At 42.9% G+C, this 25,068-nt stretch overlaps 5 protein-coding genes across 5 annotated transcripts; 2 read left to right on the top strand and 3 right to left on the bottom strand.

The window, feature by feature from the left end:
• Window positions 1–429: 429 nt before the first annotated feature.
• On the bottom strand, window positions 430–3,901 carry LOC146313676 (uncharacterized). Its single transcript, XM_084739588.1, has 2 exons — window positions 3,669–3,901; window positions 430–2,145 (listed from the first exon to the last, which is right to left on the bottom strand). Exons 1-2 carry the CDS (start codon window positions 3,898–3,900, stop codon window positions 500–502), a joined length of 1,878 nt encoding a protein of 625 aa, XP_084595714.1. The 5' UTR covers window position 3,901; the 3' UTR covers window positions 430–499.
• Window positions 3,902–4,042: 141 nt separating this feature from the next.
• Window positions 4,043–7,512, top strand: LOC146313675 (RNA/RNP complex-1-interacting phosphatase-like). The gene is made up of 2 exons (XM_084739632.1): window positions 4,043–4,182; window positions 5,748–7,512. Exon 2 carries the CDS (start codon window positions 5,753–5,755, stop codon window positions 6,794–6,796), a length of 1,044 nt encoding a protein of 347 aa, XP_084595758.1. The 5' UTR covers window positions 4,043–4,182; window positions 5,748–5,752; the 3' UTR covers window positions 6,797–7,512.
• Window positions 7,513–10,268: 2,756 nt separating this feature from the next.
• Window positions 10,269–11,425, bottom strand: LOC146313674 (uncharacterized). Its single transcript, XM_084738397.1, has 2 exons — window positions 11,141–11,425; window positions 10,269–10,966 (listed from the first exon to the last, which is right to left on the bottom strand). The coding sequence occupies exons 1-2, from the start codon at window positions 11,340–11,342 to the stop codon at window positions 10,269–10,271; spliced, it is 900 nt and encodes a 299-aa protein (XP_084594523.1). The 5' UTR covers window positions 11,343–11,425.
• Window positions 11,426–12,309: 884 nt separating this feature from the next.
• dnai2b (dynein, axonemal, intermediate chain 2b) lies at window positions 12,310–19,386 on the bottom strand. The gene is made up of 12 exons (XM_084739593.1): window positions 19,163–19,386; window positions 17,493–17,654; window positions 17,214–17,335; window positions 16,826–16,968; window positions 16,624–16,737; window positions 16,403–16,542; window positions 16,028–16,150; window positions 15,637–15,860; window positions 15,023–15,158; window positions 14,731–14,877; window positions 12,610–12,834; window positions 12,310–12,475 (listed from the first exon to the last, which is right to left on the bottom strand). Exons 1-12 carry the CDS (start codon window positions 19,343–19,345, stop codon window positions 12,404–12,406), a joined length of 1,791 nt encoding a protein of 596 aa, XP_084595719.1. The 5' UTR covers window positions 19,346–19,386; the 3' UTR covers window positions 12,310–12,403.
• A 604-nt stretch (window positions 19,387–19,990) lies between these two features.
• Window positions 19,991–23,311, top strand: LOC146313672 (uncharacterized). Its single transcript, XM_084739606.1, has 2 exons — window positions 19,991–20,566; window positions 21,890–23,311. The coding sequence occupies exons 1-2, from the start codon at window positions 20,287–20,289 to the stop codon at window positions 23,170–23,172; spliced, it is 1,563 nt and encodes a 520-aa protein (XP_084595732.1). The 5' UTR covers window positions 19,991–20,286; the 3' UTR covers window positions 23,173–23,311.
• The last annotated feature ends 1,757 nt before the right edge of the window (window positions 23,312–25,068 follow it).

Raw genomic sequence — 25,068 nt, 5'->3', positions numbered from 1 at the left:
TCGGGGGCAATGATGATGCATCTTTTTCTTCAAAATGTTAAGCTTTGAAGACGAGGTGCCGCTGGGATTGTATCTATCTTCAGCTGAAGTTCAGAATGTAAACATGACACACATGTTTAAGTCCATTATGTTTCACCATCCAGTTGATTCAGCACAGTCTTACAAAACTGGCATAGGCGACCACAATGTAGGAAACCGTGTTTTAAATGTCTAATTATTGACTTTTCTGCATCCTTTCATAATCTCTCAGGAAAGAACTGCGACTCATATAAGAATCAATTATTTAGTACCGCTGGTGGAAATGCAGCTCAAATTTCCTTGGCTTCTGGAAAAGTTCCTACAGTGGAACTCAACTGGTTCTTGGGATTATTTAGTAAAACAGGGCTTCAGAGGTCAGTATAACATTAAAAACTGTTTCTGTTTACTGAGTAAAACTATCTGACCCACAGGACATGAGTCCAGACGTGACAGACTGACTCTCAGTGTCTCTCCAGGACGGTCACAGCTGGATGAAGTCTGTGTGAACTCCTTCCTGCCGTTTCAGGTTCTGTGTCACAGCCAGCTCTTTGACAGTTCGTTCTCCAGTGTGGACCTTCATGTGTGAGTCCACCGAACGTTTCTCTTGGTACCTCTTCCCACAGACCCGGCAGCTGTACGGCTTCTCGCCGGTGTGTGTCAGCATGTGTCTTTTCAAGTCAATCTTCTGGACGAAGCCCTTGCTGCAGAGCTGGCAGCTGAATGGTTTCTCTTTTTTGTGAAACCTCTCATGCGTCTCCAGGGAGATCTTCTGGCGGAACCTCTTCCCACAGAGGCTGCAGATGAACGGCTTCTCGCCCGTGTGAATCCTCATGTGGGAGTCCAGGTTGCCGATCTGACGGAAGTTCTTCCCGCAGACCCTGCAGGTGTACGGTTTTTCGCCAGTGTGGATCCTCTTGTGCACGTCCAGGTGCTGGCTCATGGTGAACTTCTTGCCGCAGACGTCACAGGAGTAGATCCTGGGCTTCCCTCCTGTGTGGCTCTTGATGTGTCTCTTCAGGACCGTGTTTTCTATGAATGTCTTCCCACAGAACTCGCAGATGTATGGACGCTCGCCGGCGTGCAGCTTCATGTGTCTCTCCAGAGAGCCTTTCCTGGGGAAGTCTTTGCCGCAGTCTTTGCAGCTGAAGGGTTTCTGTCCGGTGTGTGTCCTCATGTGGATCTCCATGTCCCTGAAGCTGATGCCGCAGATGTCACAGATCCTGCTGGTCTCTCTGTGGCTCTGGATGTGAAGGGTCAGACTCTCGGAGGACTCTGAATGCTCGCCACAGATGCCACAGCGACACTCAGGATCATTTATATGAGTCTCTGCATGACGCACAAAGTTACCTTTATTGTGAAAGGCGTTCCCGCAGACTTTACAGCAGTGAGATGGAGTCAGACTCGGTTTCCTACGTCTGCTCCTCATGGCAGGCGTGCTGTCAGACTCGTGGCTCCGGACGTGTCGCCTCAGCTCGACACTCTTGCTGAAGCCTTTCCCACAGTCTTTGCAGCTGAAAGGCGTCTGTCCGTCATGAGCCTTCATGTGTCGCTCCAGGGAGGCGGTGTGGCTGAATTCTTTATGGCAGACGGTGCATCTGAACGGCTTCTCCGCCGTGTGGATCCTCATGTGCGTCACCATGTTGCCCTTCTGATTAAAAACTTTGCCGCAGACGTGGCAGCTGAAGGGTTTCTCTCCAGTGTGCAGCCTCAGGTGCGTCTCCTGCGCTCGGATCGATGGGAACTTCTTGCCGCAGACGTCGCAGGTCCTGCTGCTGTCGCGGTGTGTCTGAAGGTGAAGCCTCAAGCTGTCACTGGACTCCAAACGCTCGCCACACAGACCGCAAAGACACTCAGCCTCCTTCAGGTGTTTCTCCACATGTTTCATCAGGAAGCCTTTCCTGTCAAAGGACTTCCCACACACTCTGCAGCAGTGAGGCGTCGCCTCTTCATCGTTCTCATCTTCATCTTCCTCCTCGGCTGTATTGTCCGAAGAGGCTGGGTGATGGTCGGGATCGGAGATGTCCTCTGGTGTGGAGGAGGTGCCAGGAAGAGGTTCCTTCAGTCTGTCGTTGTGCTTCAGATATTTTTCATCAGAGAGACTCCGGACACCGACTGACAGACACAACTCTGCAGAGACAAACAAACACAGGGTCAATATTCTCATATCTGTGAAACAATTTTATCAATAAATTCAACTTGTCTGTGTTTCACCTGAAGAAACGCAATGACATCATTGAGCAGACCTCCAAAATAAAGGCGACAATCAGCCACATCTGGAGGAGATACACGATCACATATTTTAACTTCTGCTCTGTTTATGTTTCTATGTGTTTTTCTTGAAAACAAACTGGTACTGATTGGTACTCGACGTTGGCTGATACTCAAAGTTCAGGTTTCTGTATCGGGGAGGGTTACAGAACATATCTGGGTGTGTCGGAGACGCAAAAGAGTTTCCCCTAACCGCCCAATCAGAAGCTTTCATCAGTGTTGTCACAGTTCCTCAAATGACTTTACTTCTGTATTGTAACCAGAGGTGAGTCACTTGGTACAAATACTTTGTTACTGTTCTTAAGTAGATTCTTCAGGTATCTGTACTTTACATGAGTATTTTTCTGACAATTTACTTCCTATATTTGGATACAAATATCTGTACTTTCTGCTCCTTACATTTTCAAAACAACATGGATGAAAGTGATGTAAAAGACACAACAAGACAAAAAACAATGTAACAACATAAAAAAGGACTTAAAAGATTAAATGTAAACAATGTAAAAGCCATCAGACTGTGAGACAGACGGAGACGGAGACTCTGTGATGGAGAAAAGGTTCAGTTGTCTTTCTACAGAAACAGTCAGTAGAAATGTCCTTCAGAGGACGACTTTTACTTTTATACTCTGAGGACATTTCAGAGCCTGTTGACTCCTCTGGGGATCTGGAGAGACACATGCTGCCGTCACTGACATCTTCTTCAGAGACGTCCCTGATTATTTCAGAGAGACGATGCTGAGACACGTTGTGGACGTGTTCCAACAGCGTGTCTTCATAGTAAAAGAGTTCAGGTCCTAGACTGACCTGGACCTGCAGTCCAGACCTGGACCTGCAGTCCAGACGTGTCTCCCATTGAAAATGTGTGGTGCATCATGAAGCACAAAATAGGACAACAGAGACTGTGGACTGTTGATCAGCTGAAGACGAATATCAAGAAAGAATGAGACAGAATTTCACTTTAAAACTTGATGAAAGTTGATGAAAAATAGGTCCCAACATGAAAACACAGACATACATCCATGTTTTCACATGTTGGGACGTATTTTTGAACTAGTGATCAATTTCTATGATCAATTAGTTGATTGGTCAATAAAATATCAGAAAATGGTGAAAAATGAATTTTGTCATAACACGATGGCTGTATATTTACAAAAAACCATAAAGTTTATCAGCACGAACATGAAACATCTGGTCTTTGCGCTGGATTCAGATGAATACAGGCGGGAAAGTTTTTGTAAATCGCTTCATTCTGTTTATATTTGGGTTTTTTTTACAACTTTTTGGACTTGTTGTTAGTTCTGTTACTGCAGTAAAGACTCAGTCACAGAGAAGTATTAGTACTCTGGAGTAATCTGATTACTCTGTGAGCTACAGTCTCTCACCGGGCTCCTGCTCTCCTCTCTCGGCCGCTCTGCTCGTTTCAAACTCGGTGAAGATGTTGTGAACGGCGGCGCTGATCCGCTCCGTCACCGCCTCCTTCAGCTCCTCCACCTCCGCCTGTTTGCGCTCCTTCAGTAGACTGAAAATGTCCTCCGCGGCCTCCGTCAGCTGCACGTCGATCACCGCCCGCAGCCTGCGGAGCCGCGGACACGTCCCGGGCCGCTTCCTGGACATTCTGACGGCTTTAAAACGGAACAAAGAGCCGCAGGTAAACAATGCGAGGACGCTTCCTCATCCCCGGAACTGCGTCTTTACGTCAGACGCAGACGTTGCTTACGCTCAGATGATACGTCAAATGCTGCGTCAGCTGGAACGTGGTTGGAGCTCAAGTGAAAACAGCGCATATATATGTGTTTTTTTCGTGTTTTTACGAAGTTTTTTTAGCGTCTCCTTGAAGGTTTATTTTTTTGTTTTGTTTTAGATGAAAACTCAGCTGTAGACACGCCGCTACACCAGGTACGAACTTTACACCAAACTCCTTTTAAAAATCTGTCTATTGAAGCTTTCCTTACTAATTTGTAGAGATAAATAATTTCAGAAAGACAAATGAAGTTTTTTTGTGAACCATAAGAACATATTAATAAATTCGGCTGACAATCAAATCATCACCAAGTACGTCACTGTAATAAATGTGTAGTGTTTTGTAAGATATTGACGCTGCTCGGCTCACCAACGTTCACTGTGGTGATGAAACAGAACAGAGTGAAATGTGATATTGAGTTTTGTGTGAAGACAGAACGGACTGGTCAAATATAACAGGTCTCTAATCAGTGATGGAAGAAGCTGTAATGTGATAAAGTTATGTTATTATTATCTTATTTGATCCGCATTTTATTATTTAACCTAGTTTATGCAGTCTCGTTTGATTAAACATATTAAAATATATAATACCTTCAAACTTAACTGCAACTAGTGCAGTAAAAAGTATGACTGTGGTATGAATTAACTAACACCAAAAACTAAATGTACAATAAAACCAAGATAAAAAGTCCACAACAGATTGCTCCAAAAATACAGTAACAGCATTAAATATAAAGTGAAATGTGAAATAAAATGTATAAGGAGAAAATGCAAAATAACAGTGTCCAGCAGAAAAACAGTACAAGTGAAATAAGTATTAATAATGATTGTATTATAGCACATGATATCAGACCTCATGATAATACATGATAATAATAATGAAAAGTTTAAAGGAATAAAATAATAATATTCATATAATAAAATTTAAAAAACAAAGAAAATTACTGCTTGGAAAAAAAGTCCTTTATTAAATAATACATCTGATGTGTTCAGCATTTTTTGTTCATATACAATTATTTTTTCCTTTTAAAGTTATTTTGTTTTTATCCTTTAATAAATAAAATAAACGTAGAAGCTAGGACCTGAACATGTGCAAAAAAAATGTCATGAATTATTTTTTATAATGAACGTTTGAATTATTTACAACAGTACAGCAGTCAGGAGCAGCCCTTTAATTTAATAAAATGAAATATTTAACAATCACAGTCTGGTTGTGGGATCATGATATCTAATATATTGTTACATCCCTGTTTATATATAATCTGACAGGATATCAGTGCAGTGAGACAGTAAACTCTTACTTGTATTTTTTTAGTAATTATAAATAACTATAGATTAAAAAAAAACTTAACAACTTGAACTAAGAAAAGGCATCAAATATAAAATGCTGCCGTTAAGACTGAAAATTAAAAGATAAATTAAAATTATCTGCATTATGTTCTGTAAAAAAAAATGATGGAAAACATCTGTTCTGTTACTGATACTGTCCTACACAGCTGTGCTCATCTACGATTGGCTGATGATATCAGCTGAGTGATAATGTGGCTCTGATTAGTGAATCAGTTGATGCTGAAGTGAAAAGTTTGGTAGCAATTTGAATAAAAGTGTTTGATAAAGTCTAAAGGTTTCATCTGTTTGAAAAGAAATGAAGTTTCCTTAAATTAGTTGTTTTCTGACTGGAGTTTGGTTTGAGCTGACGGTTGATGTTTGTGCTGTTTCAGTCTGGATGCTGCGAGACAAAAAGATGAAGAAGAAGAAGAGTCGCGGTGTCCCGGACCGCTGGCTGGACTACCATCCTGTAGGACAGAGGGTCCCGGGGACGCGATTCATCGCCTTCAAAGTCCCTTTAAAACCATCTCTGAACTGTCGAGTCTCTGACTCGGACTCATTCAATGTGTGGGACCTGCTGGACCACCTGCAGAGTCGGGACTTGGACCTGGGTCTGATCATCGACCTCACCTTCACCGACAGGTACTACAACCTGAAGGACGTCCCCCAGTCCATCTCCTACATCAAGATTCAGACGCAGGGACACCATGTGCCTTCCAACGGCGCCATCCTGAGCTTCAAACGGGCCGTCAGACACTTCCTGTCTGAGAACCACGACAACGAGCGGCTGATCGGCGTCCACTGCACCCATGGCCTGAACCGCACCGGGTACCTGGTCTGCAGGTACCTCATCGACGTGGACGGGCTGGATGCTGCTGCCGCCGTGGACCTGTTCAACTCCAGCAGAGGGCACTGCATCGAGAGGGTTAACTACCTGAACGACCTGCAGCACGGCGCCAAGAGGAGCAACGCCACAATCGACAAGAGCTGGGAGGAGCCGTTGAGGGGGCTCGCCACTGAGAGACCACCAAAGAAAGAGAGACCGCTGCTGCAGGACAAGAGACCACCAGAGACAGAGGGCCTGCTGGATACCGCTGGAGCAGAGTCGTCACTGCAGAACGCCACCGCCAGAGAAGAGACACGAGCATCAGGTGACGACCTAGCACACGAGACTCAACCAGCTGATGTAAAACGAACACCTGGTAACCGCCGCCGTCGTAGAGGTCGACACCAGCGGCAGGCAGGTCAGAAGGCATGTGACGGGCCCCCACAAAGCGGCCTCGTCCCCACACCCCCACTTCTCTCCTATGTCTGGAGCTCCACCCCTCAACCCTCAGCCCCGCCCCCTTGCCTCCCTCACCACAGTCGGAGCAGCGCGCTGACCAACAGGAAGTCTGAGGACTCTAGGGACAAACCTCTGAGACACAAACTGAGTCTGTGAACCAGGACACACCTATCACTGACATCACACAGGTTTTATTGGCCCTTCCTAAGCCCCGCCCCTTTTCACATTGTGCTCCAGTAACAGCTGATCACAGCTAAACCTCAGTCAAATGTCTACTTCCTGTTTCCTGTACTAAGATCTGCTCTTTGCTCGGCTTGTTGTAAAACCCCAGCTAACTAGCATGCTAAGCTACTTGTCTGTGAAGATTCCCAGTCATCCAGGTTATGGTATTCGTAGCAAAGGTTGTCACGGGCAACTGGACTTGACAACCCTTGCTATGAATACTTCTCAGTTGAGTTAGTTACACCTAATGGCTAATCTTCGCCAAATGCTAGTTAGCATTTTGCTAACATGAGCCATTAGATGTAGGCAAACTTATTAGCTAATAATTGATTGATTGATTGATTGATTGCAGATAAACTAGCTATAGCTTTTTGCTAACATTAGCCATCAGATGCAACTAGCTAGTTACCTAGCTCAGTAGATTTATATTAGCTAGCTAGTTAGCTGGTGTTTTGCTAACATTAACTGACATATGTGATTTTAAATATGTGTCTTTTATATCTTTGACTCATCTTCACCATTTTCTTTCCTCTCATCACAGACGAGTCGAGCACAGAGCAGATCTAACGGTGCCTTCCAGTCCAGCTGAGTTTCAGTTGTAAGTTTAATTTGGAACGCCCCCCGGAGGGTGGACTTCTGACCCAGAACGTTGTAGGAACCTCACAAACCCTGACCTCAGAATCCAACATGGCTGCTGTGTTCATCAACATCGGTGACAGTTGTTTATTAGCACCTTTTTCTTTTCTGTCTCATTAATGGTCCGGTCCATCAGCAGGCTTTGAGACATGTCGTCTGTCGTTTGGTGGGCGTGTCACAGGTCTTATCCAATCAGCAGGGACGTGTATGTAAACGCTGCCGTATAAAAAAGGCGTTGCAGAGTGTCTGAACGCAGCACCGTGTCTGTCTGCATCACAGCTTGGACTGAATGATTTTGATAAAATATCTAATTATAATAATTTGGACTGATATTGTAAGTGTTGTGATTTGTGACGGTGTTTCTCAGTCCTGGTTCTCGGGGTCTGCTGCTCTGTTTCTCTGTTCCAGCACACCTGGTTCTCATGATCGGCTCATCATCACACCTCTGCAGAAGCCTGATGAGGACCTGATGATTTGAATCGGTGTGTTGGACTGAGAACTGATGATTTATGATATTAGAAGGAATTCTCATTTTTACGTCATTCTTCTTATTTTCATTTAAAACGTTGTGTGGTTCTTTCAAAGATCCGTACGAAACAAAGATGTTTTCTGTGTAGTCCAGGACACAGTGTTTAATTTAAAATGCTCCTTTCACACAGTTTGCTCCTCCTGAGATTTAAAAATTGCCGAACAACAGATTTTGATTTCGATAAAATTTGGATGAATTGTTCAGCTGACGTGGTGAAAAGTACAGTGTGTCAATAATAAAGTTATTTATCTGCAGCTGTTTGTGTTTTTGTTAGTTGGAGCAAAAATAACAAGTTTCATTAAGAGACGATATTTGCTGACATCACAATCTTGATCTGTCCATCAAACGTTTTCTGACTGAAGTCTTCGACATGTGACACAGAGGAACGTGAGAATTTCAAAAAGCACATCTTAAAGATGCTCATATAGATCGATATTTTAACTTTATGCATCGATTGTATTGGATTGTTGATCAATGAATCAATATATTGATCCAGACCGATGTATTGCTAACACACTTTGCTGTTTTTTGTCATCACACTGGATGGATACAAGTAATAGATTATTGATGAATGATCACACCTGATTGATCTTGTGAACTTGTTTGATTGGAGGAGATATTTACATTTTGATTAACAGCAGATATCCTTTATCAATAAATACACAGACGCCTTCAGAGAGAGGGGCATTATGGGATGTTTTTAGCCTTCATGTTGCTAAGCTAGTCTTATTTTTTTCCCACAGGAAATAAAAGCTTCAAGTATTTGAGGTACATTTATTTTTAATTTATTTATTTCAAACATTATACATATAATGTAAAAAACATCACAAGCTGCAATATATTTTAGATTTTATTAATTATTCTTATCTTCATCAGCTGATTCAGGATGGTTTGATGAGAATATTTGCATGAAAGTAGACAAAAAAATGGTTAGAAATCAGAAGTTCTCAGATGAGACAGCAGAAACAGAACCTACAGAACTTCAGAACCTCCATCCAGGATCAATTCTGATTCTCTTCATGTTAAAAAACTAAACAAACAAACAAACAAACAAACAAACAAACAAGCACGGAGCTGAACAAACTGCTGCAGTATGATTCAAATTAAAACTTTACTGAAACGTTTGAAGCTTCACATTAAAAAAAAATAATAATAATTTATGATTCAGTCAGAAAAAGAAACTTTACTAAACTTCTGAGCTCATCAACAAAATCAAACTCAACTTTTAGAAACGTCTTGACAAAAAGCTGCTGAGCTCAGCAGGTCCAGACTCTCGTTGCCATGGAAACAACAAACAATAATCCATCAGTGAACTCCCCGGTAACACATGAAGAAGACAAGAAATCATATTTCTGCTAAAAAAAAAAAGATTATTATCTGACTTTATCTTTTTTCTGAAGACCAATGGAAATAAAGTTTACATGAAAAAATGAATATGTGTGATGTCACACAGGTGTGAATCTTCAACTCTGATGTCACATGTGTGATGGCGACTAAAGTGACCGTTTCAATAAAAAAAATCTCATCAAAAAATATCTGGAAATAAAATGATCTTGTAAATGATGTCATCACAACGGTTTCTTAGAAAATTACAAAACATGAAACGTCTCATTTGTTCTAAACTCTTTTCTTCAACATACTAAATTTTCCTTGTGATATATTTTTATGTTTTGGCTCTGATCCTGTCGTAGTTTCTCTCCTCACTTAAAACACCCCAAAACTTAAGCGTTACCATGGAAACAACTCCAAAACTGAAGAAAAAAAAATCAAATTTCTGAGCACAAATGTTGGAAAAAAAAGTTTTGATGAACAAGTTAAAAAAATAAATCTCAAAGTGTTTATTCTGAGAATCAAACATCTGAATGACTGGAGGATGAAGTTGTGATATTTTAATAAGTAGAAATAAAATATCTTCAGTTTCTCAAAGAATAACAACTGAATTTTCTTTTATCTCAAAAAAACAGACATTTTTGTCCAAATAAAATGAAAACAAAGTTTTATAAAGTTTTTTACAGTCAAAATTCTTCTTCTTCTTTTTTTTTTTTTAAAGAAAAATTCACATTTTTATCCAAAGAAATGCTTCATTTTTTGTGTTTAACCTCAAAACCTCCTGTAGGAACATCTAACAGCATGAATAACTGATAATTATTGATTATTGATTACGTTCATCCATGTGCAGGTTTGGAGAAGATTTAAACAAAACAATCAGCTGGTCCGAAGTGGATCAATCGCCCTGCTCCTTCAGGTTCTGGTTGTTTGAGTTCTGGATCTGGTTCTAGGTGGTCCAGGGTCTGCTTTCTCCAGGATCCAGGTCCTGAGTCGACACCTGTGTCTCCTCCTCTTCCTCACTAGTATGAAGCTCTGCCCACAGTCCTTACAGGTGGGTCCAGTCTGTCTCTGCCAGACTCTGGTGGTCTGAACTTGTCTGCTCTTGGTTCTGGTCTGGTTCTCCTTGGGGGTCCTTGTCTGAGTCTCTTTGGTCTTTGTCCGGGTCTCTTTGGTCTTTGTCCGGGTCTCTTTGGTCTTTGTCCAGCACCTGGATCTCGACCTAAACCTAGACCCTCGTCCTGTTCTGTGGGTCCTGTGCGGTCCAGGCTGGTCTGGAACAGACCTGATTTCCGTCCAGTCCTCAGAGTCCTCAGTGCCAGAGGAGACCACCAGGACCTCCTCATTCAGACCTGCTGCTCCTGGTCTTGGTCCAGCCTGGGCTAACTGCTGGTCCAGGTTCTGACTTGGTCCTGGTCCTGGTCCTGGTCTCAGTGTTGGTCCTGGTCTGGCTGCAGACCTGCAGTGGTAGGTGTACCGGATGATCTCATCCTCATTCAGGTCCTGGTCCTGGAGGTGGTTCCCCTTCTGGTCCTTTGGAACCTGTGGGGGGTCAGGGTCCTTTAGGTTCTGTTCCTGGTTCTGAGGGGGGACCAGCAGCTGAGTGAAGGAGTCTGCAGAGACACAAAGACCCACATTAGTCAAGATTGTCAAAGACGTGGAACATTTGTTGACTGGTAAAGATCAAAGGATGAAAAACAGGACATGTGTTCCACCTGTTCTCTGACTGTTCTCCAACTGGGACAGTCTCAGGAGGTCCAGGTTCTGTCCGGGTGATGTTGACTCACCTGTGGACGGTAGGTCTCTGACTGGTCGTTGGAGCGCGCACAGCAGCGCGTGCTGCCTGCCGACGACCTGCTGAGTCACAGCTGCTTCCTGTTCGTATTCATCGATCATTTTATCGACAGCCGATAAAATCTCCTCCAGAGCGGAGTTCAACACCTGAGACACGAAGAGGCGGAGCTTCTGGACCCGCTCAGAGGACATCATGGACAGAGACAGAGGACACACTGAGACACCAGGACAGAGAGCTGCTAACTGAGCTAACAGTGTGTTTGTTTGGTTCCCGCGCTGATAACACCGCGACTTCCGCTTCTTCTTCTTCTTCTTCGGTCCCAGCAGACTCGACACTACAGTGGTTTGTTCCGCCCTCTACTGTTCCTGTTAAAGTTCTTCTGACAGCCGTTTGTTCTCTCATACAGTCCAGAGTTCTGCAGATACGTTCTGCAGTAATATTCCACCAGAATAAAAACAGTAACACCACGACTTCCGGAGTCGTTCACAATAAGAGCACCAGCTGAACAACACACTGAAAACTGCAGGACGCTGTTATTATATTCACATTAACATATAAACATATTTATTTCAGTCTGTAAATATCAATATCTCACCAAATCTGATATTAAGGAGAAGTAAACACACACAACACTTAAAACATTAGAAAACATACAACTGAATATGTTTTATTGTACTTTCACTAAATTATAATGTTATATTTAATGTTTTATTGTATTTTACGGAGTGAGAAGCTGCTGTTTGAAGTAATAAATTTTAAATCTGTTTAACAACAGGAACATCAGACAAACAGAAAATCAACAGGTCAATCTGACACGTTTGAATTCAGTCTTAATAAAATCTTTTAAAATTCTTTATGTCTGAAATCTGCTTCTCATTTTAACTTCGTCTCATTTAAACTTCAGGATTCTTTCAGTTTATTTATCATCTTCAACACGAGTGAATGAAAAGACGAAAAAACATCACTTTTATTCAAACCAAAGTGATAAATGTGGATTATTTTTGCTCCCCAGTTTTTGCGTTGCCAGTTCAGATCCCCCCCACCAATAAAAAACTTTACTGATCCTCATCGGGTCAACATGACCACAGACAATCCCATGAGCCTCAGCTGCTCTTTAATGTTGAAATAAAGTTTATGAAGTAGAAAAACAGTCTGTGTTTGTGTGACAGAACGTTTCACTCAGCTCGAATCAAACTGTAAAAACCCAAGAAAATATTCAAATCAAACAATAAAGAATAAATGTTCTCCTGTTTCTTCACTGTGACGTTTCGTTTTCTGAAGGTTCTGCTTCATCTTTCACTTCTTTCTCTTCACAGACGTCTTTCTCCTGAGAAAAAACAACAACATTTAGTTCATCTGCTGATGAAACTCAGCTCAAACTGGTTTTGTCCCGTCAGACAGAAAATCAAACTGAATCTTTTCTGAAGATAAAATCAGAACTCAGCAGGAGGACGTCCTGACCCTGTTGTCCTGCTCCTCTCTGTCCCTCCTCCTCTTCAGCTCCGTCTCCACCACGCTGTAGAAGTCTTTCTCAGCTTTGGCGATCAGCTGATCAGGACTTTCGTCTCCATCCTCTCGTGCTGCGTCCTCGTCTCTGCTCTGCTCAGACCGACTCCGTTCCTTCAGACGCAGCTCCCTCTGACGAGCCTCCAGGATCTTCTCACGCTTTGTCTCACGCTCAAACATCTGCAGGGACACACAGGAGACAGAGACAGACAGGAACAGACAGAGACAGACAGAGACAGACAGAGACAGAAAGAGACAGACAGGAACAGACAGACAGAGACAGACAGAGACAGACAGGGACAGACAGACAGACAGAAACAGACGGACAGACAGGAACAGACAGACAGAGACAGACAGAGACAGACAGGGACAGAGACAGACAGACAGAGACAGACAGAGACAGACAGGAACAGACAGACAGAGACAGACAGAGACAGACAGGGACAGACAGACAGAGACAGACAGAGACAGACAGGGACAGACAGGGACAGACAGACAGAGACAGACAGGAACAGACAGGAACAGACAGAGACAGACAGGAACAGACAGACACAGACAGAGACAGACAGGAACAGACAGAGACAGACAGAGACAGACAGAGACAGACAGGAACAGACAGACAGAGACAGACAGGAACAGACAGACACAGACAGAGACAGACAGGAACAGACAGAGACAGACAGAGACAGACAGGAACAGACAGAGACAGACAGACAGAGACAGACAGGGACAGACAGACAGACAGAAACAGACGGACAGACAGGAACAGACAGACAGAGACAGACAGGGACAGAGACAGACAGACAGAGACAGACAGAGACAGACAGGAACAGACAGACAGAGACAGACAGAGACAGACAGGGACAGACAGACAGAGACAGACAGAGACAGAGACAGACAGACAGAGACAGACAGAGACAGACAGGGACAGACAGGGACAGACAGACAGAGACAGACAGGAACAGACAGGAACAGACAGGAACAGACAGGGACAGACAGAGACAGACAGGAACAGACAGACACAGACAGAGACAGACAGGAACAGACAGAGACAGACAGAGACAGACAGGAACAGACAGACAGAGACAGACAGGAACAGACAGACACAGACAGAGACAGACAGGAACAGACAGAGACAGACAGAGACAGACAGGAACAGACAGACAGAGACAGACAGAGACAGACAGGAACAGACAGAGACAGACAGACAGAGACAGACAGAGACAGACAGGAACAGACAGACAGAGACAGACAGGAACAGACAGAGACAGACAGACAGAGACAGACAGGAACAGACAGAGACAGACAGAGACAGACAGGGACAGACAGGGACAGACAGACAGAGACAGACAGGAACAGACAGGAACAGACAGAGACAGACAGAGACTGTTATTTATTTGATATTTCCTCACCTGACATGAACAAACACCAATAAAGTGAAATATTGGATCAATTCTCAAACGGTTCTGTCATGTTGCATATCAATAATTATATCTATATATATATTATATAAATATAATAATCTTCAAAAGAAATCTGAGTTTTTATATGAACAAATCACATCAAACATCTGCAGAGGCAATTATTGATCAAGTAATGAAATCAATCAGTGAAGATGATCTGTTACCATGGATACGTGATTATTCATTACTCACAGCGTTGTGTTAGTTATCATCTGCTGATTATTGTTAATCAATGAGATGTTGAGTCTGTCAAATGAAAACACACTGATCGATCAATGAGGAATCAAATTACTGTTTGTTTGTTTGTTTTTGTTGATGTGAAAAAACTTTTGATAAACGTTTTTTTTATCTCAAATGTGAAAATGAAACGTCACAACATGAACATTCTCTTATTCTGACTTTTTATATTTTATCGTCTCTTCACTGCAGATTCTTTTTCTTTATTAATCTTTATGATGACATCACTGCAGTACTGCAAAATAAAAAAGTAATAATATCGGGATGTTGGTGCAGAGAAGAGGTGGAGTCGTTTACATTTCTGCCAACTCATAAGTGGAAAATACTACAAACAAACATGAATAAAACAAATCAATAAATAAACAAAGTGTCTCACAGCAGCGAGGAGACTCTTCTCGTTCTTCTGGAGCGTCGACAGTCCACAGCTCATCTCCAACAGAGAAGCTCCGCCCTGCTGAGAGCCGCACGCCACCAACCGCCCGTTATCCTGAACACGAAGACTGTACAGAGCCTCGTCACACACCTGACGACAACAGACACACAACAGACACACAACAGACACACAAATATAAAAATACATAATCAAAGAGAAAAATGAGAAAATAAAGAATGAGGTTGTAAAAATATGTAAGGATGTGAGTTTCAGTGAGACGGAGAGACAGAGACACCTTGAGACTCAGCGTGGGGTCGTTCTGTTTGAACAGGATGTCCCAGACGTCCAACACGCCGTCCATCTTCACAGTGAAGAAGACGGACGGTCTGACTGGACTCCAGCAGGCGTCTGTCAGGTAGGACATCTGATACCTGAAACACACAGAGGACACGAGACAGAGTCACAGAGAGACAAGACAAAGACAAAAACAAAGACAGGACGGGACGGGACAAAGAGGTCCAGACAGGAGGAGACTCAAGACGAGAAGAGACAGAATTAGACAGGACAGACTGAAGAGAAATGAGATAGGACGAGAAGAGACAAAGAGATGAAACTTGAGACACGAAAAGATGGGATGGAAGGACGGACCGAAGACAATTAAAGAAGAGGAAACAAGATAAAAGAAAATAAAACAAGAAAAAAACAAAATTAAAAACGATAAATAAAGATCAATATAAAAAGTTAAAATCAAACGAGATGAGTCAAAAACAAAAAACATGAAGCGATTAAAAACAGATGGAACGAGATGAAAGAGGAGACAAGACATGAAGACAGGAGACGGCAGACGCTCTCTTCTGATTATTGATCTTTAAATTGATGATTAATCAGAGCTAATGATGTCAGCTTTACTTTGTCCACATGATGGACGACTCCTTGATGTCCTCAGACCAGATGCGAGCCGTCCAGTCCCCCACAGTGAGGAAGTTCTTGGGGAAGAACGGGTTCCTCTGCAGAGCGTAGACGGGTCCGTGGTGTCCATCATACGTACAGACGATCTTCTCCGCTGGCGTCTTTGCCTTCCTGTTACAGGACACCACCACGCCCTGCTCCGTCCCCACCATGAACTTAGTGGGCTGCAGGGACACCGAAGATGGAGACAGTCGGGGAGAGACAGAGACAGAACAAAGGCTCAACTGACTCACAAGCATCCCCTAAAATCATCCGTTCAATAATTAGTTAGAAATGACCTCCAGTCTGAGACGGACCAGAATCCCACTGTGGACAGGGTCCTTGAACTCACCATGGTGGACTCAAACTCCAGAGAGATGGCTCCTAAAGCTCGGTCCAGGTTCCCCTCTCTGCTCGGGTCCAGAACCAGATGTTCTGTGGGCTCAGACAACTTGCGCACATCCCACCACAGGACCTGAGACACAGACAGAGACATCAGTCCACCTGTCCATTGTCAGTTTACCTGTCCATCAGTCTACCTGTCCATCAGTCTACCTGTCCAGCAGTCTACCTGTCCATCAGTCTACCTGTCCATTGTCAGTCTACCTGTCCATTGTCAGTCTACCTGTCCATCAGTCTACCTGTCCATTGTCAGTCTACCTGTCCATCAGTCTACCTGTCCATCAGTCTACCTGTCCATTGTCAGTCTACCTGTCCATCAGTCTACCTGTCCATCAGTGGAGGCAGAGAAGGCATCTGTTCCAGTCTTGGACTGCAGCCAGATAATCTTGTAGACAGGATCTCTGTGACTCTGCTCCACAGAGGACAACTCCACCGGCTGGCTGCCTCTCCGGGTGTCCCAGTACGCTGAAACAAACACACCTATAGGTGAACACACCTGTTCTCAGACAGACCCACCTGTCTCTGTCAGTTTGGACCTAAACCCACCGATCTGTCCGTTGTAACAACCTCCCACCAGAGTGTGGGGGTCTTTGGGGTTGTAGTCGAGACAGACGAGCGAGGACGCCGGCTTCAGAGTCATCTCCGGTCTGTTGGGGTTCTCTGAAAACAGGAAGTAAATCAGCAGTGAGCAGGACAACTGGACTCTCCTGTCCGTCCGTCTGTCTATCTGTCTGTCTGTCTCACCCACCTACATCCCAGATGTAGGAGTCCAGGCTCATGTCTTTGGAGGCCCTCTGGAACTGGAGGCAGGAGTAGGCGGCGGCCAGCTTCCTGCCGCCATCAGGATGCCACGACAGACCGGTGACAGTTCTCTTCACCTCGTTAGGATCTCTGGGGACACATCGGTGATAAAAACAACCAACAACAACAAGACGAATTAATACTAAAACTGCGTAATGTCCCTTTAAAACCAGCAAACGTGCGTTGATCAGACCTGCAACCATCAACATCATCTGACATTTTATGGACCAAACAACTGATTGATTAGTTGAAAAACTGATGCTAGATTGATTTATCTTTGTTTATTAATCTTAAGTATAACAGTTATGATAAGGGTTAACGATCCTCCTCGGTACCTGAAGACGTTGATGGTCTTTGCGGACGGCGGCTCCTGGATGTCTTCCACCTCCTCCTCGTCCTCAAAGTCCTCTTGGTAGATGTCCACGGCGTTGTTCTGTCTGATGCAGTGCTCCATCACCTGGACAACACAGGACACATGACAGCTGTCTTCACCGTCACCGCAGAGTGTCTCTGCAGACACAGAGAGTCTGACAGCAGCCGCAGTTCAGACCTGCAGGTGATCTATGTCAGTTTAGGTAAATTGGACAGACGTGGACAGATGTTTGGTGTCTTACGCTGCCCAGCTGCAGGATGCTGTTCATGTAGCTCTCCTCTTTCTCTGCCTTCTTCCTGAAGCGGATGGTCTGTTCCATCTCCTGAGGGTTCACGTCTTTGGGCCACCCCCCCTCCACATGGTTTATTCCACAGCTGTCGGACTCAAAGCGCTCCGTGTTCACCTGAGGACACACAGAGACAGACTTTTCTGAAAGATTGATAAATGAAATGAAATGAAAAATGTATCTGATGAAGCCGTCACTCTCTGTCTGTCCCGCCCACAGCCCTGTCTGATTGGTTGAATGTTGAAAAGTTTTATTTTAATTAAACATATTCTTAAAGACATTTCACTGAAGTTTTGTGTTGCTCTAACTTTTCATTTTCACTATAAATGTATAATCAGTTCCCAATATCAGCTATTGGTTTCATTGATTACTGATGAACAGTATTAGTAATGGCCCTGTAAATCGTATTAGTTGACCCTCATTATCAATTAACACCTTTTTAATTGATTACACTCTTAACAGTAATTAATCCATTAATTAATCCTGTCACAATCTTGTCACTTGAAAAAAAAAAATTTCAACTGGTAATAATTTTTCCATTAATCGATCAGTTGTTTGCGCCATAAAATGTTGATCAGAGTCCAAGACGACGTCCTCAAATGTCTCGTTTTGTCCTCAACTCAAAGATCATCAGTTTACTGTCAGAGAGGAAAGAAACCAGAAAATATTCACGTTTAAGAAACTAAAATCTGGGTTTTCCCACAGTTCAGTTAGCAGAGTGTGGCTCTGTGGTGTACGGAGGCTGTTGGTCCTCGCTGGTCGCTGGTTCGATTCCCGCCTGTGACCCATTTACTCTCTCGACCCCCCTTCCTGTCAGAGCTTCAGCTGTCCCTGTCCAAAAAAATCATCTTTAAAGAAAATGAAATCAGAGAATTTTGACTTTTTTTAAATTAAAAATTACTCAAACTGATAAATGGAAGATCAAATAGCTGGCAATTAATTAAATAGTCTATTAATAACCAATTAATCGATTAATTTTTGCAGCTCTACTTACTTCTAGTCTTTTCTTTTCGTGCCACTTCTACATTTTACTGACAGATTTAGTTACTTTAAAATGTTGTTTGATTTTAAAAAAACTCATCTTACTGAGTTAACTTTGTCTTAAATCACTCTGACAATAATCAATCAATCAATCAATCAATTCATATAGAAAATGATCAGCAAATTAATCCATAATGTAAATATCATTTGTTAAGAATGAGCTGCACCTCAAAAACAACAATAAAATCTGATTTTAATGTAAAGAGTCACAAACATCTGATGAGAACAGAACAGAGAACTTTCACTGTAGAATAGTTCTAATAATTAATCAATGATCAAATTAATCAACAACCATTTTGATAAATAATAAATAGTTTTTAGATGAAAAATTTCAGCTTCTTAAATATGACTTTGATCGAGATTTTCTGACAACTAATTGATTATTGGGAAAATTATTACCAGATCGATCACTGGTTGGAAAACAGTTTTTCAACAGACCAGATTGTGTCAGGATCCGTTTTTCACCATCATCATCTTTTATTATTACAAAATAAATAACTGAAAAAATAACTGTCACATAAAAGACTTGAAAGACTTGTCCGAGGACAGGTTAATGTAAAGATGGAGGGACAGGTGTGTCTCACCTGGTGCTCGGACATGTCCCTGCAGGCCTGCAGGCCCTGGTCTCGGGGTGTCCTCTGGATGAACTGCAGGGACAGACTCTGGTCCGGAGGGACGTCCACCAGCAGCTCCGCAGGCCGGTCAGAGAAGAGACACTGACGGCCGAACTCACTGCGGAGCTTCGTGTACACATGAACCACCTCCATCCTCAACACCGACCGTCGGTTTACAACAAACACACACCGACCGAACCGACCGGAGAACAGAACCACCGACTGTCCTTCAACAACCACCGACTGACCGATGAACGTTAACAACACACTCACACTTTCTCTGACCAGCAGGAATGGCGGCACAGTTTACTGTATCCTAGCAACGGGTTGTCTCTAGAAAGGAACTTCAGATCTGCGAAAAATCTCGCGAGAGTTCACATTTTAACACAATGATCTTTATCTGACGCTAACCAGGTGTTTACTGTCAACAAACCAACGACAGCCAGCACAAATCTCTCTCTCTCTCTCTCTCTCTCTCTCTCTCTCTCTCTGTGTGTGTGTGTGTGTGTGTGTGTGTGTGTGTGTGTGTGTGTGTGTGTGTGTGTGTAGATAATCAGATAATAAAATTTAACTCTCAGCCACTGAAAACTGAAGAAGACTTTTTCGATTAAAAAAAGTCGGTTCTATTTCAGTTGATTGTTTCTAACAGTTCATACAGAAAATAAAACTGACTTTAACAAGAATTGAACCAGTGAATATTAATACAAAAAGTTTTAGAAAATAATAAATGATTGTATTATGGCTTTCTGTAATAATGCTTATTTATGTGATTTCTATTATTTTTTTGTTTTTATTCTTTTAGATATTCAGTAATGTTTTTTTGTTTGTTTTGTTGATATTTCTATATTACTTTTTAATAATTTAATAACGTCTGTGTTTTTTAACGTGATGATCGGTGGTTGTTCTCCCTCCAGTCCAGCAGAAGGCGCTGTTCGCCGCTCCGCTTCGCTCTCCTCAGAGCGAACAGTCGTCGACGCGGAACCCTCAGTCAGTGTGTGAGTGTGTGTGTGTGTGTTTACTGCTGTGTGAGTGTGTGTGTGTGTGTGTGTGTCTTTGTTGTCAGTTGTCGGTCTGTGCTGGACTCCATCAGCAGCATGTTGTGTGTGCAGCTGCTGCGGGTGTCGGTCCATGAGCGGATCAGCGCCGCCGCTGAAGACTTTCTGCTGCAGCTGGAAAAAGGAGAAGAAGTGTCGGTGAGAGCGCTGCTCACCGAGCGGCTCACGGCGGCTGCGGAGGACATTGTGTCTCTGTTTGAGGAAACCGTGGCGGAGTACGAAGACAGAGCTGAGCGCTCAGAGCGGGAGATCTGCCGCCAGAGGAGGCTGCTCGATGCCGTGCTGAAGCCCCAAGTGAAGCTCCGCAGACACACTGCAGGTCAGTACACACACAGGGGACCCGGAGGAGGCTAATGCTAGGTAGCATCGACCCGAAAACATCAGCTTTTACTGAAGTGAAAGATTTTTCTGATGTTGTCTGTCCTCAGTCTGATTTAAACTGTTATCAGACACAGTGTGAGACGGTAAAACATGAAATCGTCTGTATTGAAACTGAAATAAAACAACAAATGCACGGTTAGCAGGTAACAACTACAACTTCCATGAATCTTAGATACAGCATCGCCAGCAAAGACTCATGGGAACTGTAGTTTTTACATCCTGTCAACACAATCATTGGTTTACCTTTGTTGTTTTTATGTTTCAGCTCATCCTGGCTGCTGATAACCCAGATACTGTTACTGTAACACTGTAATAATGAAAAAAAAAAATACAGCAATTAAATTAGAGCTGCAACAATAAATCAGTTAATGAAATATTTATTTATTATTTATTGGCAATTGTTTCGATAATCGATTAATCATCTTAAGTATTTTTTTTTTTAATAAAAAAAGTCAAAATTCTCTGATTTGGGCTTCTTAAATGTGAATATTTTTTGGTTTCTTTACTCCTCTCTGACAAGACAAGACAGTTATTTATCATTTACAGCGAGGTTGTATAAAAAGATTTCAGTTTCGTTCCCTCTTTGAGTGATTGGTTGGAATTGGCTGAGGAGATAAAACAACGAACAAACTAACTGATAAGGTGGAGCACAGAGGATGGATTCTTCAGTCTGGTGGATCAGCAGCAGGTACTTCAGTATCTCCTGTCAGACAGCGGTTTAGAAACCACTCAGATGAAAGTCATTTCAGCCACTTGCATCGACGCTCTCTTCTTCTCTTCTTTTGGTGGCTACCCAATGCGTGACAACGCATTTCTTCAACTAAATGTACCAAAAACTAAAGACGTGTATTGATTTTAGGCTTAAACCCTGAACCTCTCAAAATTCTATCATCAAGGGTCAGGAGGTAGACTCTGTAGAGGACTATAAGTATATCAGGATTCTAGTAGATAATGAATGAATCTGAATTTTAGTTACTACACAGGCATTGTGTAAAAAAGGACAGCAACGTCTGGTCTTGCCTCAGGAAGTTATCAGAGTTTCATATCGACAAGTCCCTCACAATCTTAAAACAGTTTCTCCAGCTGCTCCCAAGTGTTTGAACAGCTTCTTCCTTTTAAACTGAGTAAGCTTTGATACTCAGATACCCACAGCTATTTCTGATACTCTTATGAGTATTTGAACAATCATGGATAAATCTATTTCATTTTCAGTAGCTAACATTAACTTACGCTTTTCTTAATTTGTGTTTCTGTTTTTCAGAGTGTCCTGGAGACGTCCAGCAGCTGTTGGTGAGTAAAGAGGAGGTTCCCCCTGAGCAGCAGGAGTGGAGCCCCAATCTGGACCAGGAGGACCCACCACAGCCCCCACACATCAAAGAGGAACAGGAAGAAGTCTGGACCAGTCAGGAGGGAGAGCAGCTTCGAGGGCTGGAGGAGGCTGACATCACTAAGTTCACATTCACTTCTGTTCCTGTGAAGAGTGAAGATGATGCTGAAGAGGAACCTCAGTCCTCACAGCTTCAGACTGAACAGATGAAAACAGAAGCTGATGGAGAGGACTGTGGAGGACCAGAACCAGCCAGGAACTCTGACCCAGACACACATTTACAACCAGTCAGTGAAGACAATTCTCTAGACTCAACTGAAACTGATGACAGTGATTGGACAGATGCAAACCAACCACAGTCAGGTACAAATGGTCAGAAAAACAGTGAAACTCATGAGAGTGATACTGGAACATCGGTAAAGGAGCAACCGTTTCCCTGCTCGTACTGCGGTAAAAGATTTAGTCTTAAAGGAAACTTGAACAGACACATAAGAGACCACACAGGTGAGAGACCGTTTCCCTGCACAGGCTGTGATAAATCATTTAAAGACAGTGGATCATTGACGGCACACATGAGGTGTCACACCGGAGAGCAACCGTACAGCTGCTTATTCTGTGGGAAGAACTTTAGTGGGCGGGGAAACATGACCCGACACATGAGGATCCACACAGGAGAGAAGCCTTTCACCTGCTCGTTGTGCAATAAGAGTTTTCATGTGAAAGAACACCTGAACAGACACATGAAGTACCACACAGGGGAAAAACCATTCAGTTGCACCATCTGTGGTAAAGGTTGCGCTCAGAAAACAGACTTGAAGAAACATATGAGAGTGCACACAGGAGAGAAACCGTTCAGTTGTCCATTCTGTGGAAAGTGCTGCGCTGAAAAAGGAGACTTGACCAAACATATGAGAGTCCACACAGGAGAGAAACCATTCAGTTGCAATATCTGCGGTAAAAGTTGTGCCCAGAAGGGAAGCCTTACGATTCACATGAGAGTCCACACAGGAGAGAAACCGTTCAGCTGCTCTGTCTGCGGCAAACGTTTTACTGTGACAGGACATCTGAAGAGACACATGAAGCTGCACACAGTGGACAATGAAGAGGCTGAGTCTACAGAGACAGATTCAGCCAAAGCAAAACATGAGTCCGCACAGACGGACTCAGCAAAAGCAAAACGTGAAGCTGTCTCTGTAGAACCAGTGAACACATCATGAAGGTTCCATCAGTCAGGAGGAAGGATACAAATCCTTCGAGTCAGTGAGGTGGTCAGGGATTCAGCCAGATCTGGAACGGAGATTTTGCCATACCAAGTTGTTTTACCAATACCTGTACCAATCCAAAACCAGCATGTTAAAAGAATAACACACACACGCACGTGTGTGTGTGTATTATTCTCAATAGCTGTACTAACCTTGTATGGATGTTATGGGATATGATTATTATTGTCATGGCCTGGCTTGGGTTAAAAAAAAAATAGCATATGAGACGCTGCTCAGAAGTAGCAGGGCCCAATTTTGGGGCCGTTCGGGACTTGTGTCCATGTTGACACGTGATCCAACATTGTAGGCTGTCAGAAGCATTTCGCATACTGGTATCGGAACAAACCTAATCGGGGTCTGTGTTTATCTTGCATGTCAGACTCATGCCTGGTTGTCTAGGGATGTTCATTATTCGACTGTTAAAGATTAACTGCTATTGGTGATGTTACTGATCAAAACTGGTCAAGTAGAATTTACCCTGTGTGGTGTAACATCCAGAGGGCGTAGCGTGGTTTTGCAGTGGCGTCCCTTTCCTCTAGAGAAAGGCTAAAAAGCATCTCGACATCTAAATCATGAAGCTGAGGCATTGAGAAGGAGAGATGGAAGAGCTCTGGAGCAGCAACCGGCATCTAGGGAAAAATTAGCAAAATGTAGTTATAAAGTATTTGAAACTAGCTCAGTCTCCAGCACTTACAACAGTAACATGCTGCACACTGATTAATAATCAAGTGTCACTTCTTGAGTGTCTTTTTGCGACTAAAACATAGTTTGGAGAGCAGATGGACTCGTCTAGGATTCTTTTGGTCAGAGATCTTGTAATGTGTGTCTCCTGTCATGTAGTGTGCAAACAAGAACTTCAAGATCCCCAGGCTGGGTATTGTTTAAAAAAATCATAATACCAGCACTGATACCAGTACCATTAGTGATACCAGTAGAGTACTTCCTTCAATAGCCATCATGTGAATGGAAGCATTCCTGAAATAATCCTTCCGTAATTTATGCTTCTATTTTTATTGGACGCTACAGGTGTGGAGTATAGCCATCCTATACCACATTTTAGTGACGTCATACTCTGCAAACTGTCAAAAACACCGTGCTCAACTTCTCCACACTACAGACTGTATGAGCTGCTGCAGTCGTGGTCCAACCACACATTGAATTAAACTGAAGAATGCTTTTGGCACATAAAATCATACAAACTGATTTTTTTTCTAGATCTAGAAACAAAAAGAAACACAGGATGTTTATCAAGGAGACCAGAGTTCATGTCCCGTGGAAAAAAAACAACAGTTAAATGTTGACTTATCAATTACTAGCTAGCTATCAATTAGCTATGTCACATTGGTCATGTGACATAGCTATTGTACCTATTTTATCCTATACCATAATCTTTTCCTAACCCTAATGTAACCAAGTGGTTCTGGTGCCTAAACTAAAGCCACATGACTGAAGCAGTCAGGTCTGGTACACCCATTGCTGGTTCTCTCCATCAGTTCTAAACCAGTTCCTCCAGGATTTTGTGGGCTTTTTGTGGGATTGATGTGGCCTAAGATCTCATGGCAGCTTAAATTGTTCGAAAAAAAAATTGTAATGTGTGCTGTGATGTTTGCAATCATCAGTCAAATCTGTGGAAAAGTTGTGATGATTGAACAAACAGTGCAGAATTCATGGGGATTTGGCTGAATTTGCATTAATTGTTGGAATCATAACGTTGCAACTTCCCAGAGGGACTGATCCGTGTCGTTTTGAGAGTCATTTTCCAATCCGGTAGATTCTGTTGGATATGAGGATGTGTTCGATTTGAACCAGAACAAACGAGCTAAGTTTGGAAATGGCTTTAAATTCTGGAGG

The sequence above is a fragment of the Lutjanus erythropterus genome, chromosome 16 (assembly GCF_056507025.1).
Source record: "Lutjanus erythropterus isolate fLutEry1 chromosome 16, fLutEry1.hap2, whole genome shotgun sequence".
Taxonomy (NCBI): Eukaryota; Metazoa; Chordata; class Actinopteri; order Lutjaniformes; family Lutjanidae; genus Lutjanus; species Lutjanus erythropterus.
This window is presented reverse-complemented; position numbering and strand designations above follow the sequence as displayed.